Source organism: Oryx dammah, unplaced genomic scaffold, assembly GCF_014754425.2.
Source record: "Oryx dammah isolate SB20612 unplaced genomic scaffold, SCBI_Odam_1.1 HiC_scaffold_29, whole genome shotgun sequence".
Taxonomy (NCBI): Eukaryota; Metazoa; Chordata; class Mammalia; order Artiodactyla; family Bovidae; genus Oryx; species Oryx dammah.
Genome location: NW_024070213.1, coordinates 54,156,974 through 54,175,405, shown reverse-complemented (window position 1 = coordinate 54,175,405; position 18,432 = coordinate 54,156,974). Strand labels below are relative to the sequence as shown.

Sequence of the window (18,432 nt, the reverse complement as noted above, 5' to 3'; positions counted from 1 at the left end):
TTGAGTTTCTTCTCCTCGCATCTTATGGAAACTATAATAAGTTTCCTAAGGTTGCACATGTTCACCTCCCAATAAAATCAGAGTAAACCTAGGAATTTGCTCTACTGATAAAACATATACTATTATGTGAATGTATAGTCTTGAAGAATATTAATTTAGGATACATTCAAAAGGAATGTACACACTTACTGAACTCTTGTTTATTACAGAGCTGTGGCTTCATCAGACTCTGTTTTCATTTCTTTTTGACTTTTTGAACAATGACAACCTTTGCATGACAGAAATCTAGGGCAAGGAGCTGAAAAAATTTGATTTATCTGTCAGTTGTTCTTGTTGAAAAAGAAAACTTAGGAATAATGAAAACCTGAAGACAGTGAAATGTCTAGCACATGGGGAATAGTTAAATAGATTATAGTATAGCTTTATTACAGAATATTAAAAACCATTAGGAAGAATGACATTTATGGCATGAAGGATTTCATTAAGTAGTAAAAACAGAGTTGGGCGGAACAATTTTTATACTATTAATATCATCCTAGTTATGCAAAAGTAAATTCCTAACCTATACACAAATATATGAAAACAGAAAGAAAGGTCTGGAAGGATAAAATTCAAACTAACCTTTGGGAAACAGACATAATGAAAGCATGTTCACTTTTCAGCATACATATTTCTGATGTTTATAAAGTACATATATAAACTTTTTCAATTAACTGAAGACAATAAAATTTAAAAATTTAGATATAATTTACATTTCACAAAATTCACTCTTTTAAAGTGTACAGTTCAATGACTTTTCATTCACAGCTCTGTGCAGCCATCTCTTTCATCTAACTCCAGACCATTTCATCACTTCAAAAAGAAGACTTCATACAGTTAGCAGTCACTCTTCATTCCCTCCTACCCCAGGGAATTTTTAATAAATTTTTAGTAAGATAAGGGAATAAATGGAAACATCTAGAACGTTGTCTCTAGATTTTTGTTGTTAGAATCCAAGAATTTAAGGTCTTTCTTCCTTTGCCTATGAATAACTGGAAGTTCAATTCAATTCAGTTCAGTCGCTCAGTCGTGTCCGACTCTTTGCGACCCCATGGACCGCAGAACGCCAGGCCTCCCTGTCCATCACCAACTCCCGGAGTTTACCCGAACTCATGTCCATTGAGTCGGTGATGCCATCCAACCATCTCAGCCTCTGTTGTCCCCTTCTCCTCTTGTCTTCAATTTTTCCCAGCATCAGAGTCTTTTCAAATGAGTCAGCTCTTCGCATCAGATGGCCAAAGTATTGGAGTTTCAGCTTCAGTATCAGTCCTTCCAATGAACATTCAGGACTGATTTCCTTTAGGATGGACTGGTTGGATCTCCTTGCAGTCCAAGGGACTCTGAAGAGTCTTCTCCAACACCACAGTTCGAAAGCATCAATTCTTCGGCGCTCAGCTTTCTTTATGGTGAAAGACATGGTTTTTCCATGACTGCTGGAAAAACCATAGCTTTGACTAGACAGACCTTTGTTGGCAAAGTAATGTCTCTGCTTTTTAATATGCTGTCTAGGTTGGTCATAACTTTCTTCCAAGGAGTAAGTGAGTAACAGGAAACTGGATGCCAATTTTACATAACTGTGTGATGTTTAGAGCAAAGAAACAGTCACCTTCAAATGCCCTCTGTACCAGAAGCTGTCTGTCCTTGAACTATTACAGCCCGAGACCTTGTGGACAGTGCTTAGACAGAAGCAGGGGGCGGAGGGCAGAGTGGAAAAGGGGAAGGTTTGAGGAGTAGGAGCAAGTAGGGTCGAGGTTAGGGTAGGGTGGGATAGATAAGCCTAGGAGTCTATGAGCGGTGGAGACAGGGTTATTTTCCATGGACCATCTGCCTCGCTAAGCGTCATTAAACAAGCAGGCCAGGTTAAAGAAACAGTCCTCGAGCTCAAGGACTTGCAGCATTGAACGTCTTAGAATCATAGACCAGCAGACCATACTCTTGAATCCAAGCTGCATTTTAACAACATCCCCAAATCATGTGTTCACATTGAAGTCTGAGAAGTACTGCTTTGCAGGATTCCCCAAGAGTAGCTTCTGAAAAGACCCAGAGGCGGTCCTCAGTCAGACTGAGAGGACATGTGGGCGGGGAAAGGGGCGGGTCCAGGAAAGGGGCGGGCCCCAGAGGCCTGAGCTCAAAGTCCAAACCTTCGCTCTCCGCAGCCGTGCCCCTCTTTAGGGCACATTTGGCTAGGCTCTAAAGGGCTACCTGTCCCTCTTTTACTGGAGCCTCTAGGGCTCACGAAGCTCGATCCGTTCCACCCAGGGTCGGGAAGCTGGATCTGGCCGTCAAGGCAAGGCTACGGAACTGCGAAGTCAAATGAATTGCCATAAACTCGTCCACAGGGCTCCGCCTCCGGCCCGTGACCCCGCCCCTACTTGGCTCTCTTGGGGCGGGGGCCAAAGACGTCCCGGTCCCGCCCCTTCCGAACAAGCCGGAAGTGACGTCATGCCCGGACCGACTGGTCTTTCGGTCTTCTTCCCCCTCCTTTACTTTTCTTCCCCACTCCCGCCCCTCCCCTCCCTTTTCCCCTCCTCCGGTTCCAGCCTTTGAGGCCGCAAGAGTGTAGGAGGCTATGGAGTAAGCCGGAGGCAGCGGCCAGGCGCCGAAGCTGAGCAGGAGCAGCCGAGAGGCGTTTGGGGGGCGGGAGAGGAAGAGCCCCAGCGCCGCCCCTCCTGAGGGAGAAGGGGAAGAGGTGAGTGACCGCCCATGGGTACCGAACGACCTCCTTCACCGATCGCGCACCCGCCTGGGCTCCCCAGGCAGAGAGAAGGAATAGGGAAGGACCTGCACCGGGGGTAGGCCTCCCAAGGTCCCCGGGGTTGGCGACTGTTGCCTGGTGACGGGCCTGCTGGCTGCAGGCGGGGCCGGCTGGGCGGTAGGCGCCCTCGCGCGAAGCCGGGCTGGGGTAGCGGCAAGCTGCGGGGAGCGGATCCGGGAGGCCCGAGTCTCCCGGAGGCCTGGAAGCGACTGGAGACCCCGGGCTGGAGCCATCTGCTGGAGGGAGAGCCCCCTGCTCAGGCTCAGGAGCTCGGGTTTCCGCGGTGGAGATCTTGGTTCCCTTTTGGGAAATAGGACACTACTCCGGGACTGGGTGAGAAGAGCTCCCCTCAGTGCTGAGGTGCGCCTCTGATAACCTGGGTTACCATCTGAGGCCCTCCGGCCCAGCGTCCTTTTCTGACAGGAGCTTTAGTTCTGGAATGGAAGGTTATTGTTTGTGAGGTGGGTGGGGCAGGTGTTTTGTTAAATACCCTCTCCGAGGCTCCTGCTCTCCTGTTTTTCTACGTAGGAGAGAAAGGATGGAAGAAGGTTGAGACCCATGAAGCTTGCAAAAACTTGGGATCCGATAGAGTACATATCTGTGGTCAGTAATTAAGGGAACCAGTGTTGTCAAGTCAGCTCCCATAACAGTCTTCCTGAGGCTCCAGTCTCAAGCGACTTAAAAGCACCAAGTCAGTAGTGACACAGTTTTAAGCTGCAAACTAGTATTTTTATAGATCAAGGTCTGGAGTCAAAAAATTTACAAATTGGATTCTATGGGTAAGAAGTTTCCTAAGTCGCATTCTCAAGCCTCTTCATTCTGGAATATTAATATGGTTTAAGGTTAATGCTCCAAACCAGCCTGTCACAATAAAACCCCCTTCATGTTCTAGTAACAGACTGAAAGTCAGGTGGTTGAAGCTTCCTTTTGGACTTTACAGGTTATTTTTTTGTTTGTTTGGCTTCTTATCTCTTTTTTTTTTCATTTAAATACTAATTTTTTTTAAGTTTTAAAATAATTTATCAGCTGAGTATAAGTAGAATTCTTGAGATACTATTAAACTGTAGTCATAAAAGACAATTTTGAGGGAGTGTTTAAAGGAAAGAACCTAAAGGAAAGTAAGGACCTTCATTCTGTTCAGATCCATTTTATACACATGCAGAAACCTATTCTATTCTCTCTGATATCCAAAAACACCCAGTAAAATAAAACACCCAATAAAATACAAGCGCAATGTACACTGAAATGTTTCTATAAAAACCAATCCCATAATAAGGAAAAACTACTCATACTCACATGTTTGAAAGTCATGACTTATCTCCCAAGAAAAATAGGTCCTCTTACTGTGTTTGACTCAAGTGACTAGTTTTCATCATCCATCCTTTCTATAGGAGTTCAAGTTTGACAATTTCCTGTCTCATACCAGTCTCTCCTGGAGTCTTATTTGAATATCTCTTGAGTCTGTTTACTCCTGGTCTTTACACTAATATTCTAGTTCCAGCCATCATCATTTCTCATTTGAATTATTTACGGTCTCCTAATTAAGGCCTTTAGCAGCAGCAGCAGCAGGTGGCCCTACAGAGAAGGCAATGGCAATGCACTCCAGTACTCTTGCCTGGAAAATCCCATGGACAGAGGAACCTGGTAGGCTGCAGTCCATGGGATCGCTAGGATTGGAAACGACTGAGCGACTTCCGTTTCACTTTTCACTTTCATGCATTGGAGAAGGAAATGGCAACCCACTCCAGTATTCTTGCCTGGAGAATCCCAGGGACGGGGGAGCCTGGTGGGCTGCCGTCTGTGGGGGTTGTAGAGAGTCAGACACGACTGAAGCGACTTAGTAGCAGCAGCAGCAGCAGGTGGCCCTAGCGGTAAAGAACCTACCTGCCACTGCAGGAGACATAAGAGACACAGATTTGATCCCTGGATCGGGGAGATCCCTGGAGTAGGAAATGGCAACCCGCTCCAGTATTCTTGCTTAGAGAATCCCATGGATAGAGGAGCCTGACGGGCTACAGTCCATAGGGTCACAAAGGGCAGACACGACTGAAGTGACTTGGCACACACAGAGCGCACAAATAGGGTCTACCTGCATTTACTGTTGGCTCCTTCTATAGTTTTGCACACCAGACTGAGTGATTTTTTCAAAATGCAAATCTGATTACATACTCTTCATGTTTGAAACCCTTCACTTTTTTAAAGAGAAACTAAAATCCTTAACAGGCTGTTTGGGCAGCTCTTAATTGCCTTTGCAACCTCATCTCCACAGCACCTTCCGGCCTCCTTTTCTTCTCCTAGTCACTTTTGTCTTTCTGTTCTGCTTCAGGTGTATGGCATTTGATTATGATGCTTCCTTTGCCTGGAAATGCTCTTCCTTTCCTTTTCATCCAGTTAATGCCTGCTCTTCATTCAGCTTACATCAGGGAAGACTTTCTTAATTAGGATACATTCCCCTAATTATATGTTCTCATGACGCTATTACAGAATTGCCATACTGATTAATACTTATTAAATTAATGAGACTTCCCTCATGTCTTGATACTGTGTAAGTGCTTAATAAATGTTTGTTAAATGTATGAATTCATTGACTACTTACGAAATGTGCCAGAAATTGTTCTCAATATTTTGTGTGCATCATGTCTTTAATCCTCACAACAGTTACTTGAGGCACGGGTGACGATTTCTGTTTTTTAAAGACTGGAAATAGTGTTAGGGAGGCTAGTTGGTGGTTATAGTGCTTTTATGAAACCTGGCATCTGAACCCAGGTTTTGCTGCCACCGAAGACTGTATTTAATCATGTAATTCTCATACTGTGCGTTGTAATCACGTGGGGAGCTGCTCAAAATATGAATGCCTTGACTGCATGTTTATGGATTCTGACTCCAAAGGCTTGAGATGGTACCTTGGCATTTATATGTTTTAACAAGTAGTGATTGTTTAGTCACTAAATTGTATCCAACTTTTTGCAACCCCGTGGACTGCAGCATGCCAGGCTTCCTTGTCCTTCACCATCTCCTGGAGTTTGGTGAAATTCATGTCTTTTGAGTCGGTGATGCTATCTAACCATCTAATCCTCTGCTGCCCTCTTTTCCTTTTGCCTGCAGTCTTCCTAGCTTCAGAGTCTTTTCCAATGAGTCAGCTCTTCCCATCAGGTGGCCAGAGTATTGGAGCTTCAGCTTCAGCATCAGTCCTTCCAATTAATATTCAGGGCTGATTTCCTTTAGGATTGACTGGTTTGCTCTTTGCAGTCCAGGGAACTCTCAAGAGTCTTCTCCAGCACCACAGTTTAGACGTTCACCAGAATTTGAAGATCATTGCTTTGAAGTTTGAAAAACACTTTTTTCGACAACACTTCTGTGCTGTATGAGTTTTGGTTTTCACGCATTTCAGTTTTATTGCACTGTATCTCAGATTTTAGGTCTTCTTAAGGAATAATCACAGTCCTAAGGAAATCGCTTAGTTATCATTTTGTCTAATTTCCTAGTCAGTTATTCTTTTTCTTCTGGCTAGAGTTGCTAAAGTAAAAGTAAAGAAGTCACTTCGCTGACAGAGGTCCTTATGGTCAAAGCTCTGGTTTTTCCAGTATTCATGTATGGATGTGAGAGTTGGACCATAAAGAAGGCTGAGCGCAGAAGAATTGATGCTTTTGAACTGTGGTGTTGGAGAAGACTCTTGAGAGTCCCTTGAACAGCAAGGAGATCCAACCAGCCAAACCTAAAGGAAATCAACCCTAAATATTCACTGGAAGGACTGATACTGAAGCTGAAGCTCCAGTGCTTTGGCCACCTAATGCGAAGAGCCGACTCACTAGAAAAGACCCTGATACTGGGAAAGATTGAGGACAAGAGGAGAAAGGGACAACAGAGGATGAGATGGTTGGATGGCATTGACTCAATGGATATGAGTTTGAGCAAACTCTGGGAGATAGTGAAGGACAGGGAAGCCTGGCGTGCTGCAGTTCATGGGGTCCCAAAGAGTCAGACACTACTCAGCGACTGAACAACAGAGTTGCTGAACAGTGAGACGCTGCCAGCCCAGTGCTGTTGCTTTTTTTTAAAATTATAATAATTTCCAAATGTCTGGTTGACTTTCTATAGTAAAAACTGTGAAGTTCCTTCCAAAGAGTTGGATGTAATTTTTCCTCAAATTTTACTTATTGTTCAGATTAGCTATTTGATACTTTAGCATATGTTGCCTTGTAACCTCTCATTCTGCTTTTAAAATCTTACTGTATAAAACTTAATGGTGAAAACAATGTTTTATTTCTTGTTTCTCCTACTGTACCTAGCCTGGTGCTTTTCACCTCTTCTGTACCCAGTAGTTTATTGAGTGATGTGTGCTTCACTCTACATTGCTAAGTCTTCTTAGTTTTTTGTTTCTTAAATCAGGGATGTCTCTTGAAATAATCAGTTCCAGCTCAACTTATAATAATTATATACTGTTTATAGTTATAAAGAGAATGATTGTGTTCAGCTGATACAGTATTTGTTTCCCAAGTACAACTAAACATGGTTTCTGTTCCCGAGTAAAACAACATGGTTTCTGTATAGGCCAAAGAATGTTTTTAACCATTTTTTTTTAACTCTTATCTTTTTAAAAACTTTAGTAAATCTGTAAGCAGCCCCTACCAAAAAAAAAGTATTTCAAAAATTCTGTAGTTGGTTTACTTCTCTACCTCTTGCCACTTTGATGGTAAGCTCTTTCATGGCTTATTTTTTCTTTACTTCTTTTTTCCCCAGTTTCTTATGTGATGTCAGGTACATAGTGGGTGCTCAATAAATATTAAATAGTTCACCAGATGAATTTTCATGTCTATTTCTACCTTGGGTACACCAGTGTTGACTCTGTTTGGCTAATGGATAGGCAACTCAAATTTGAACATTAAGTCTGAAAATGTCCTTTGTTTTGATACTCAACTATTTATAGTTTTCAAGTCACATCATATATAGTCTTCCTCCCTTTCATGTCTTGGCACAGTCTTTTCTGGAAACTCCTTCACTTTTCTCCTACTTGAAAAACACTTCTTTTAAATTTTTTTTACTGATTTACAAACACTTCATTTTTGAGCCCATCTTCATGTTCCCAAAGCATGTTACATTCATACTCTAGTTAACTGGTATAAGTCTTTGCAGGTCAGAGTTTGCTACTCAACTGAGTCCCTAAATAGCAGAAATGTTTCCATTTACATCTGGATTCCCAACATATGACAAGTGCATGGCATGTAATACATAGCTTAGGCAGATTTAGAGGAAAGGATATGTAGGTTTTAAATAGGATTTTAATGTCTCTTCCACCTTCCCATCAAAATCAGTAGCAGATGTTCATAGAAAACAACTTGGCATGGCAATAAATGTTTTCATAATTCCAGTAGCAACATTTTCCAACTGCTTTCAGAAATGCAGTATTAAATAGAAAAAGGAAAGTGAATTTTATTTCTATTTATAGACAGTTCAAATCTTTAACAGAAGAAAGTAAGTTATATCTAAATAAATATAATTTAACTGAGAAAACAGGACACAAACTAATGCTACCTTTGTCCAGTGGCCTTCTAGATATTTTTGCTTGTGTATTTTCTAATTTTGTAAGACATTGTGCTTTTTGTGCTTTAAGTTGATAGCATTAGAATTTTTTTTTGTCAAGGGTTTAGATAGTTACAGAGTTTCTAATTTTTAGATTATGTTTTATTTTTATCAGAACCTTGGAGTTTTTGCTTATTAATTGAAATAAGCCTGTTCTGTACACTCCTGTAATAACTATCTTGTTTCTTAATTGTTGTTCTATGACAGATAAGGCATAGGATTTTGCCGTTAAGAACTAAAGCACAAGCCCCTTCAGAATTTCTTACCAAACTTTTTTTGGCTTTACTCTTCAGAGACTTTCAGGATTAATGTATTCTTGAACTGCATTTTCCCTTTTGGCATGCCTGCTAAGGTTTTGTATACCCAGAGAAATGCCCTATAATAAGACTGGGATGGCTGAGAAAACATTTTACTTTGGTCAAGTGGGAGAAAATTGTGAAAAAGAGTTGGTTAGGAAAATTTGCAAGACACACACTTGTTCTCAGGCAAATCAATTTTAGGAAAGAATACACATGGCTTCCCTGATGGCTCACTGGTAGAGTATACCTGCCAGTGCAGGAGATGGGGTTTCAATCACTGAACTGAAAAGATCCCCTGGAGAAGGAAATGGCAACCCACTCCAGTATTCTTGTCTGGGAGATCCCATGGACAGAGGAGCCTGATGGGGTCCATGGAGTTGCAGAAGAGTGGAACAGGACTTAGCATCTAAACAACAACAACACACGGCATGAGTGATAGGCCTTTAGACCTCTTTCTGTGCGGTAGACCCTTAAACAATCTAGTGAAGCCTATGGACCTGTTCTCAGAGTAACATTTTTACAGCTTGTCAGTTTCTTTCTACAAAAGCCTCTGGGATTCTGATTGGATTGCATTGAGTCTGTAGATTGATGGGGAAAATTGACAATATTGTCTGTACAACTTTTTCCATTTACGTCATCCTCAATTTTTCACAGAAAATTTTATTTTCATTATGCAAGTCTTTGTGTCTTTTTTAAGTCCTTGTATCTTGTTAAATTTATTCATAAGTATTTTGTGTCCTTGAAATGCTATTTTTTTCCATTTGCTGTATTTATTTGCATCAGTCTTTGCCTTTTAAATTTTTTACTTTGCATGTCAACTTTTCTTTAGTTCCTTAATTTTTTAAATTGAAGTATGTTTGATTTACAGTGTTCAGTTTCAAGCATATACCAAAGTGATTCAGTTATGCATACATACATACATATATGTATTTTCTTTTCCAGGTCATCTTCCATTATAAGTTACTACAGGATACTTTCTCATAGGCCTAGGCTCCCATGAAATCACTGTTTTTACCCTTGGTTCCAGTGCTTGTGAGAATTTTGTGTACATCCTTTAAGAGTGAAGTCTATGGAACTCCCATGGCTAAGCCCAGCTGGCCTTCAAAGCCAAATGCTCTGGGGGTTCCTCCTCCCAGTGTGCTATAGCTCTGGGCTGGGGAGCCTGATATGGGGCTCAGAACTCACTCCTGTGAGAGAACCTCTGTAATAAAATTTTTCTCTAGTTTGTGGGGAAATATCTCGTATCCTGGGGGAGTATGAGATTTGATTATATCGTGAGTCCACTCCTCTTACTCGTCTTGTGGTTCTGTCTTTATGTCCTTAGTTGTAGAGGATCTTTTCTGGTAGATTTCAGTCCTTTTCAGTGGATTGTTTTGGTTTTGATGTGCTCGAGAGAGGAGATGAGCTTAGGTTCCTTCTATTCTACCATCTTGGCCATTCCTCCCTTCAAAATGGTAATTTTGAAATTTCCATGTTCAGTTGTCTGTTTCTAAAATATAAAAGTAGTCTTTTTAAAAAAGTATTTTCATATTCTGCCTTCATGCTAACTTACATATTAATTCCAGTAGCTGTTTTTGTGGATTACTTCTGACTTTCTGTGTGTATGATCATGTCATTGAGAATAAAGAATTTTACTTCTTCTCTTCCTTCCTGTAGATATTCAGAGATACCATTTATCAGGTTGAGGAAGCTCCTTTCTGTTCTTAGTTTGCTGAGAGTTTTTATAATGAATGAGTATTTTTCGGCCTTAACCTAGTTATTGTTGTTCAGTAGCTCAGTTGTGTCCAAATGTTTGCAACCCTATGGACTGCAGCTCACCAGGCTTCTGTGCTTTCACTATCTCACCGAGTTTGTTCAAACTCATGTCCATTGAGTCGATGATGGCATCCAACTATCTCATCCTCTGTTGCCCCCTTCTCCTGCCCTCAGTCTTTCTCAGCATCAGGGTCTTTTCCAGAGAGTCTGCTCTTCACAAATGGTGGCCAGAGTACTGGAGCTTCAGCTTTAGCTTCAGTCCTTCTAATGAATATTGAGGGTTGATTTCCTTTAGGATTAGCTGGTTTGATCTCCTTGCAGTCCAAGGGACTCTTAAGAGTCTTCTCTAGCACCACAGTTGGAAAGCATCAGTTTTTTAGTGCTCAGCCTTCTTTATGGTCCACCTCTCACATCCACAAATGACTCCTGCCGTAATTTTGACTATATGGAGCTTTGTCGACATAGTGATGTCTCTGCTTTTTAATATGCTGTTTAGGTTTGTCATAACTTTTCTTCTAAGGATCGAATGTCTTTTAATTTCTTGGCTGCAGTCACCCCATACTCAGCAGTCAACGCATCTAAGCCTGGAGTTCTGTTTGTGGTAAGAGTTGTAGTTATGAAATGCATTTCTTTTACTGGGTTGGCCAGAAAGTTCATTCGGGTTTTTTCTGTAACATCTTATAGGAAATATAGGGTTATTCTGACTTTCTCTTCAGTTATGGTAGTTGTACCTTCCAAAGAATTGTTTCACTTTGTCCAAGTTGTTGAATTAATTGGCTGGCATAAGATTATCCATAATATAATACCTGATTGATTCAGAATCTATAGAATCTGTAAGGGATTAGCCTCTGCAGGATTTCCTCTATGTACAATACTGGTCATTTGTGTTTTTAAAAGTTTTCTTAATGTAATTAGAGATTTATCTTAAAAAAGTATGTGGCTTCATTGCTTTTCTTTTTCATTTCTCTTTTAAATTAAATTCAGTCTGTTCCATTTAAGTCTGTTCTTTATTTTCTTCTTTCTACTTTTAAAATTTATTTTGAGTTTAATTCTCTTCTTTTTTCTAACTTCTTAAGTTGGAAGCTTATACCATTGATTGTGGAATTTTTTCCCCTAATATAAACATTTAAAGCTATGAATTTCCTACAAGGCATGCTTTGTCTACATACCACAGATTTCTCAATTTTGTTCATTTCCAGATAATTTAAAGTTTTTCTGTGATTTCTTTTTTAACCCTTGAGTATTTAGAAGTGTTGTTTAATTTCCAGGTATTTGCATTTTTTCTAGATATTTATCTATCACTGACTTCTAGCTTAATTTCATTGTCCTTGTCGAATAATATAAAATTCCAGTAATTTCACTCATTTTGAGACTTGTTTTATGGTCCAGCATATAGTCTATCTTAGTGAATATACCATGTACATATGAAAACAAAATGCATTCTGCTTTTGTTGAGTGGAGTGTTTTAGGTTAGGTTACTTGATTTGTTGTTGTTGTTAAGTCTCTAAGTCGTGTCCTGCTCTTTTGTGACCTCATGAACTATATCCCACCAGGCTTCTCTGTCCATGGGATTCCCCAGGCAAGAATACTGTAATGGGTTGCCATTTACTTTCTCCAAGATATCTTCCTGACCCAGGGACTGAACCCACATTTCCAGTGTTCAGGACTTCTACGTCCTTTCTGATTTTCTGTCTTTTTGGTCTTTCTGTCCATCAGCCACTAAAAACAAATCTGTGAAGTCCCCAGATACACTTGAAGATTTGTCTATTTCTTCCTTCAGTTCTGTTAGTTTTTGCTGCATTTATTTTGAAGCTCTCTTAGTTTAATATTTACACATTTAGGATTGTTATATCTTCTTGAGAATTGACAACTTTGTCACTGTAAAGTGTCCCTCTTTGTCTTGAAGCCTGTTCTGTCTGTTATTAATATAGCCACTCCAGCTCCTATTTTCACATTTTTAAACTTAGTTGCAGCCTGTGGGATCCAGCTCCCTGACCAGTGGAAGCCCAAAGTCTTAACCAGTGAACCACCAGGGAAGTCCCCATTTTTAAACTTTTAAATCATCCTGTAAAGTAGGTTTCTTGTAAACAGTGTATAATTGAGTCTTGGTTTTTTAACATAGTTTGATAGTCTCAGTCATTCAACAGGGCTTTAAATCATTTACATCTAATGTAGTTATTTATATGGTTGGATTTAACTCTGTCTTGTTACTTTGTTTCTATTTTTCACGTTTGTTCTTTGTTTTCTTCTTTTCCTATTTTTTAAAAAATTAACTCAGTCTACTTACTGAAGGGTTCCATTTTATTTCTACTATTGGCTGTTTAGGTTCGTCTCTTTATTATTTCAGGTATTGCTCTAGGGTCTATAATATGTCTTTAATGTGCCACAGTCTAACTTCAAATGATATTATACTACCTCACATATAAGAATATTTCAAAAATATACTTTCACTTCCCCTCTCTTATCCTTGGTTTGTCTTGTCATGTTTTTACTTTTACATATAAGTGCAATACATTTTTGCTATTTTTGCTTTAAATGATTAGCTATCTTTTAGAGATAAGGTAAGATAAGTTTTTTATATACCTGAATGATTTTTAGAGCCCTCCATTCCTTTTGTGGAGAAGGAAATGGCACCCCACTCCAGTGTTCTTGCCTGGAGAATCCCAGGGACGGCGGAGCCTGGTGGGCTGCCGTCTGTGGGGTCGCACAGAGTCGGACACGACTGAAGCGACTTAGCAGCAGCGTTCCTTTTGTAGATTCAGATTTCCAGCTGGTATAGTTTCGTATAACAGTAGAGCCTTTCAGGTTTTATATAGTTATTTTTACTGAGAAGAAAGACTCAGGCCCTCTGTACCGATCAAGTCTTAAAGGGTCTTACAGTGTGCACCGTGATTACGTGGTTGAGCACCGTTCCCGGTAGTGTCCAGTGTGGCTGTGTCTTTTCTCTTATTAGTCTGCGACAGTTAAGGCTGAAGCACGGTTTGGCTCCTTGACTCAAGTATATTGGGTTCTCTGAAGGCAAAACTAACATATACCTGTCTCTATAGGATTGTTTTGCTTGTTGTTTGGGGTATATTAAACTTTTAAACTAAGTAATGAGTAAGTGCTTAAAGAAGGAAGAACCAATGATCACTGCTCTCCTATACTTCTATGTTTCTAGGTAACTATAACTACCCAGAACTGCAGCCATGGAGTCCATGCTAAATAAATTGAAGAGTACTGTTACAAAAGTAACAGCTGATGTCACTAGTGCTGTGATGGGAAATCCTGTCACTAGAGAATTTGATGTTGGTCGACACATTGCCAGTGGTGGCAATGGGCTAGCTTGGAAGATTTTTAATGGCACAAAAAAGTCAACAAAGCAGGTAAGTTTTAATTTGGAGTTCAGCTGGAAGAATAACACACATGCTAATAATGACCATACTGTGCATGTATGCACTTTTATTTTAAGAAATGCTGAAAGTAATCGGTTCTTTAGTTGTCATTTCATTCATCTAAGGAAGTCATAGAAAAACAAATGCTTTTAAACATGCCCTGGAATGTCCTAGTTACAAATACATTATTTGATGTATCAGCTCATCTTGTGATTTAATTTTGTTTACTTAATAACATAAACATATCAGTTGAGCGAGTGTATTAGATATTTAGCAAAATGTTTTAGAATAAAAATTCCCATGTTCCTTTTATCTTTATCAAGAAGTTATGACATACTACTCAGTTAAACTTTTCTAATGTTAAATGCATTCTTTTTTTAAGCACTCTTCCCTCTTTTCTTCTACAGCCTTCTAGAAAATAGACTTCTGTAATATTTTTTCATGTTTATTAACCTGGTAGTCTTTACCATCAAAGGGTGATACATTTGTGGGATATAATCAGTAGTATGTTTGGGGGTATATTGATTTAAAAGTTATTTGGAGACTGTTCTTTTAGTGAAGAGTGGTTTGAGTTGTATTTTTATTAAGTTAAGAAACCAACAGATAGTTCTGAGAAATGTGGAGGATTGTTAAAATTTACTAACCACTTTCTTTTGGAACTGTTGAATTGGAAAATCTCCAGGTTTAAAACCTGTGTGGAAATATATTCTTTAAAAACAAAAATTAGTTTCCAAAAGTACTTCACTTCCGTATACGTGAAACATATAGACTTTAAGACATATGGGGTTTATTACACATATTTTCCAGTAAGTATCAAAATTGTATAATTGTGGGTATGCATTATGACTTTTCCAAAATCAGATTATTCCCAAATAAGTATATTAATAAAGACTGAATTGGCTTTGGTTATCCTTTTATGAAGGAGGAGTCTTGGTCCTGTGATAGATTGCTGGTATGTGGTTTGTACCTGACCTTAAATCTTGTTTTTATTGCCATTTGGTTGGAGGTCCTTAAGTCCAAAGTTGATCTGTACCTTAGATATTGATTCATCATTTTTGAACATTGTTTTCACTTTCACCAGCAGTTCATCCAAAAAATAATGGTTCCTTGAGTATTGACTACTTAGAAAGCTATGATTGAGATCATGAAGTTATGTAAATGACCAACCTCTAATGCCAGTACAAATTGCTTTTATAATCAGTTATATAAAGGAAAAGTGAAAGAATACCACATTTACTAAATTTTGCGTTATAATCCTCTGTTACTATTGGAGCTTCTGTTTTTGCCATAGAACGTGAGAACCAGGCACAAATAGTAGATGATTGCTTAGATATTGCACGCTAATATAGCATTTCTCAGTGGTTAACTTTCAGAACTGAGTTCTCTTATGAAACTATACTGTACTCCTTTTTTTTTTTTTCTGACAAAATTATTGCTTTGAGGAAAAAGGTAGTTTTAGAATATATCATTGGTCTCTGTGGATATGATTTTGAATTTTATTTCTTTGCCTCTTTCAAACCTCAGAGGTCAGAACTCTGAGTATCCTGTTTGGAATGCTGACTGGTTGCTTAAGGAAGAGCTGAGTGTCTAACTAGCTTGGCACTGAAGCCTCATTTGAATTTCTCCCTTAATTGAAAAATGTTAATTCTTTTTTCAGTAGCCTCATATTTATTAAAAGAGAATCAGAGAAAATAGATAATCTAGAGCTGTACTTCATACAATATTGGTAGCCATATGATATGTATGGCTTTTTCAATTAATTAAAATTAAGATTAAATTTAGTTTTTCTGTTGTTGCACTGATCACATTTCAAATGCTGCATGGCCACCTGTGGCTAGTATTACCATATTGGACAATGCAGGTATAGAACTTCCTATCATCACAGAAAGTTCTGTTGAACAGTGCTGATTTTAGAGAAACTTATTTTAGAAAAATAATGGAAAAGGATACTCTTCTTTGTCCTTTTCTTCCCCCTTAAAGTGACATTGAGGCTGAAGGAATCTTGCCTACCATCTCAGCTTTTTTTCACTTAGCATATAGTGCACTTGATTGTAGTTGTGTTTTATAGCAGAATGAAAGTGAAGTGAAAGTGTTAGTCACTCAGTCGTGTCCAACTCTTTGTGACCCCATGGACTGTAGTCCGCAAGGCTTTTCTGTCCATGGGATTCCCAGGCAAGAATACTGGAGTGGGTAGCCATTCCCTTCTCCAGGGGATCTTCCTGACCCAGGGATTGAACTTGGGTCTCCCACATTGCAGACAGATTCTTTACCGTCTGAGCCCCCAGGGCAGCCCTTATAGCACAATGCTGCTGCTGATGCTGCTGCTAAGTCGCTTCAGTCGTGTCCGACCCTGTGTGACCCCATAGGTGGCAGCCCCGTCCATGAGAATCCCCGTCCCTGGGATTCTCCAGGCAAGAACACTGGAGTGGGTTGCCATTTCCTTCTCCAGTGCATGAAAGTGAAAAGTGAAAGTGAAGACCCTCAGTCGTATCCGACTCTTTGCGACCCCATGGACTGCAGCCTACCAGGCTCCTCCGTCCATGGGATTTTCCAGGCAAGAGTACTGGAGTGGTTGCCATTGCCTTCTCCGTTATAGCACAAAATATGATCTTAAATTTGACTTAGAGGTAAACATCAGGTAAGATACTTTGGGCTAGGAGATTCTTATACCTGGTTTTAATAGTTAAAAATAGGAAAGTGTTTTCTCTTGTTACATGGCAGTGAAATAAATACTATGATATTCAAACTATTGCATTTAAAGTTTGCATCTTGTTCTTTCCTCCATTTCCTCACATTTTACTGTTTTTACATGATTTTCAAAAAGTATCATAATTTCACATTGTATTAAAAAAAAAACCCACAAAAAACACAGCAGTATTTCCAAGTAAAAAGAATCTTTATATTAGTATTTTCAGGGTTTGTATACATAGCCCTTTGAGGGATATCTATGTATTTTTTCCTAGGATTGGTTATTTCAAGTTGACATTAGTAGATAATTAATTAAAATTTTCAGATTACATACAACTTAAAAATTTTTAACGTAAATGTTTGAAACCCTCTGAGAAGAGTTGTTAGAACAACACTTAAAAACTGATGAAAAAAGAACATTTATGAAACCTGGAATACAGCAAGATAAGAAGACTTGGTAAATATAAAGTTAACTTGTGTGCGGTTACTTGTGCTTTCATTGTACCTGATTGGACATCTGTATTATTATTCTGTCTTTATGCTTCCAAAAACCAATTTCTGCTGCTCTTTATTATTTTTGAAGGACATTCATTGAAGAAGTAGCTCATAGTGAATAATTTAGGAAAGTGAAATTAAGATTTCCTGAGAATCTTCATGGCAAGTGTATATTTTGTAGTAAAATAAAGTTCTTAGGCTAGTTTTGTATATAAAATGAGCATTGAGATTTTAAAAAGTTATTATCTAGATAAACTTAACCACATACAACATGTAAACATGTGGAAATGGATAGATCTTCAATTATAGTTTATTAGCACTTGAAGCTACTATTTAGTCGTAAGTATTATTTAGTTTCCTTTTTGAGTGTTTATTTAAAGCAGCACTTACTTCCTAACCATTAGTCTTTCTACAGTCTCTTTCTGGAGATGCTATAAAATAACTCTTGTTATGTCTAGTAGATAATTGCTGGGCTTAGTTTATTCTGCTGTATTTCTCTTACAGCTTTGAAACTGACTTAGTCTTTTTACAGGGTAGCATATTTAGGATTAAAATGGTTATATAAACATAGATAGGATAGGAATTTTATACAGGTGATATGTGTTACCAGAGGGGGTAGTGTAGTGAAGCAGTAGAAGCAAGACACAAACTAGGGATTAGGTGATAATCTATTCTGTTGAAAGTTTTGAGGTACAGTCTAAGTTTTCTTTTAGAAAATCAATATGAGGCCTAAAGTTCAGTTAACTAGTCACTACTTTGTTGACATTGGCTAATTTTAATTAACTATTTGGACCAAAGGAAATATTTTAAGATAGTTGATAACCTATTCTGATCTGAAATCTTTCAACTTTGACCTAAGACAATAAATGGATGCCTCAGAGAGTGTGTTGTTTCTTTTCTTTATGAACTGTAGTGTTCTTCCTTCAGAAAGGTAAATCCGTAGGAGCTCAGAAATCACATCTTTTTTTAAAAGAGTTAAAACATCTTGAAAAAATAAACACATTTAAATTAGATGCATTTCAAAATGTGTTAGAACATTTACTAAAATAAGATTATACGCATGAATAGTGAGATAGGAGCTTGAACTTTTAGGTCGTTTGTTTTTAGTTCAAAATAATATTACATAAGGTTCTTAGCTCCTGTTTGTTCTGTGTCTCAAACTAATCGAAAGAGCTAATATTTGTGTGTGTGTGTGTGTGTGTGTGTGTATGCATGCATGCCAGGCTAACTTATAAAGGCAGTATATATGTGAGTGCTATTTGAAGCTCTCACTCAAATAGTTTCCTGGGCATATATCATGTTTCATTGTTATTTAGTCACTAAGTTGTGTTTGACTCTTTTGAGACCCCGTGGACTGTTGCCCACCAACCTCCTCTATCCATGGGACTTCCCAGGCAAGAATACTGGAGTGGGTTGTCATTTCCTTCTCCAGGGAATCTTCCCAACC

General features: G+C 38.9%; 1 protein-coding gene across 2 annotated transcripts in view; it reads left to right on the top strand.

Annotated features, from left to right (window-relative positions):
• The first annotated feature begins 2,474 nt into the window (after nucleotides 1-2,474).
• SCYL2 (SCY1 like pseudokinase 2) overlaps nucleotides 2,475-18,432 on the top strand; it is a 53,342-nt gene continuing 37,384 nt past the window's right edge. For both annotated transcript variants that reach the window (XM_040234910.1, XM_040234909.1), the window contains exons 1-2: nucleotides 2,475-2,728; nucleotides 13,589-13,793. In XM_040234910.1, the coding sequence (XP_040090844.1) occupies nucleotides 13,617-13,793 (177 nt within the window). In that variant the 5' untranslated portion in view covers nucleotides 2,475-2,728; nucleotides 13,589-13,616. The remainder of the gene's footprint in view (nucleotides 2,729-13,588; nucleotides 13,794-18,432) is intronic.